Source organism: Etheostoma spectabile, chromosome 23 (assembly GCF_008692095.1).
Source record: "Etheostoma spectabile isolate EspeVRDwgs_2016 chromosome 23, UIUC_Espe_1.0, whole genome shotgun sequence".
Lineage (NCBI taxonomy): Eukaryota > Metazoa > Chordata > Actinopteri > Perciformes > Percidae > Etheostoma > Etheostoma spectabile.
In genome coordinates, this window is record NC_045755.1 from 1,557,434 (window position 1) to 1,557,889 (window position 456).

General features: G+C 42.8%; 1 protein-coding gene across 1 annotated transcript in view; it reads left to right on the forward strand.

The window, feature by feature from the left end:
• Nucleotides 1–456, forward strand: part of LOC116673455 (pancreatic secretory granule membrane major glycoprotein GP2-like) — a 7,681-nt gene that overhangs the window by 6,961 nt on the left and 264 nt on the right. Inside the window, exon 4 of the mRNA XM_032505810.1 lies at nucleotides 257–450. Coding sequence (XP_032361701.1) covers nucleotides 257–450 — 194 coding nt within the window. The remainder of the gene's footprint in view (nucleotides 1–256; nucleotides 451–456) is intronic.

Consider the following 456-nt stretch of genomic DNA (forward strand, 5'->3'; position numbering starts at 1 on the left):
GTTATGGATTGATTGATATTGCACCACGGGAACACCAGAAGCTGGATCTCAGCACGGAATTACCTAAAAAAGCCTGAGTGATGGTTATACTCTTTAGCTGATAAGTATTGAAAAAACATATGTATGTTGCATGTTATTTGTATATGAATGGACTACAGGAAGGAATATACAATTAACAAGATAAAATAAACGGAAAAGAAAAAAAAAAATGGAAAAAAGACTTGCCATACACAAAAAAACATATTTTTCTTGTCAGGCTGGCAGGCGGCATTTCAGGCTCAGGTACCAAAGCCAGAGCCTCCATGTCTCTGTTCCGCACCTCACACTACACCGAGACTTATCCAGCAGGCCGGGTCACCCTGCCAGTGGGCTCGCTATTGTATGTGGGCGTCTCTGTAGAGGAGAGAGATTCAAGCTTTGCAGTTGTTCTGGAGGACTGCTACGCCACTCACTCAT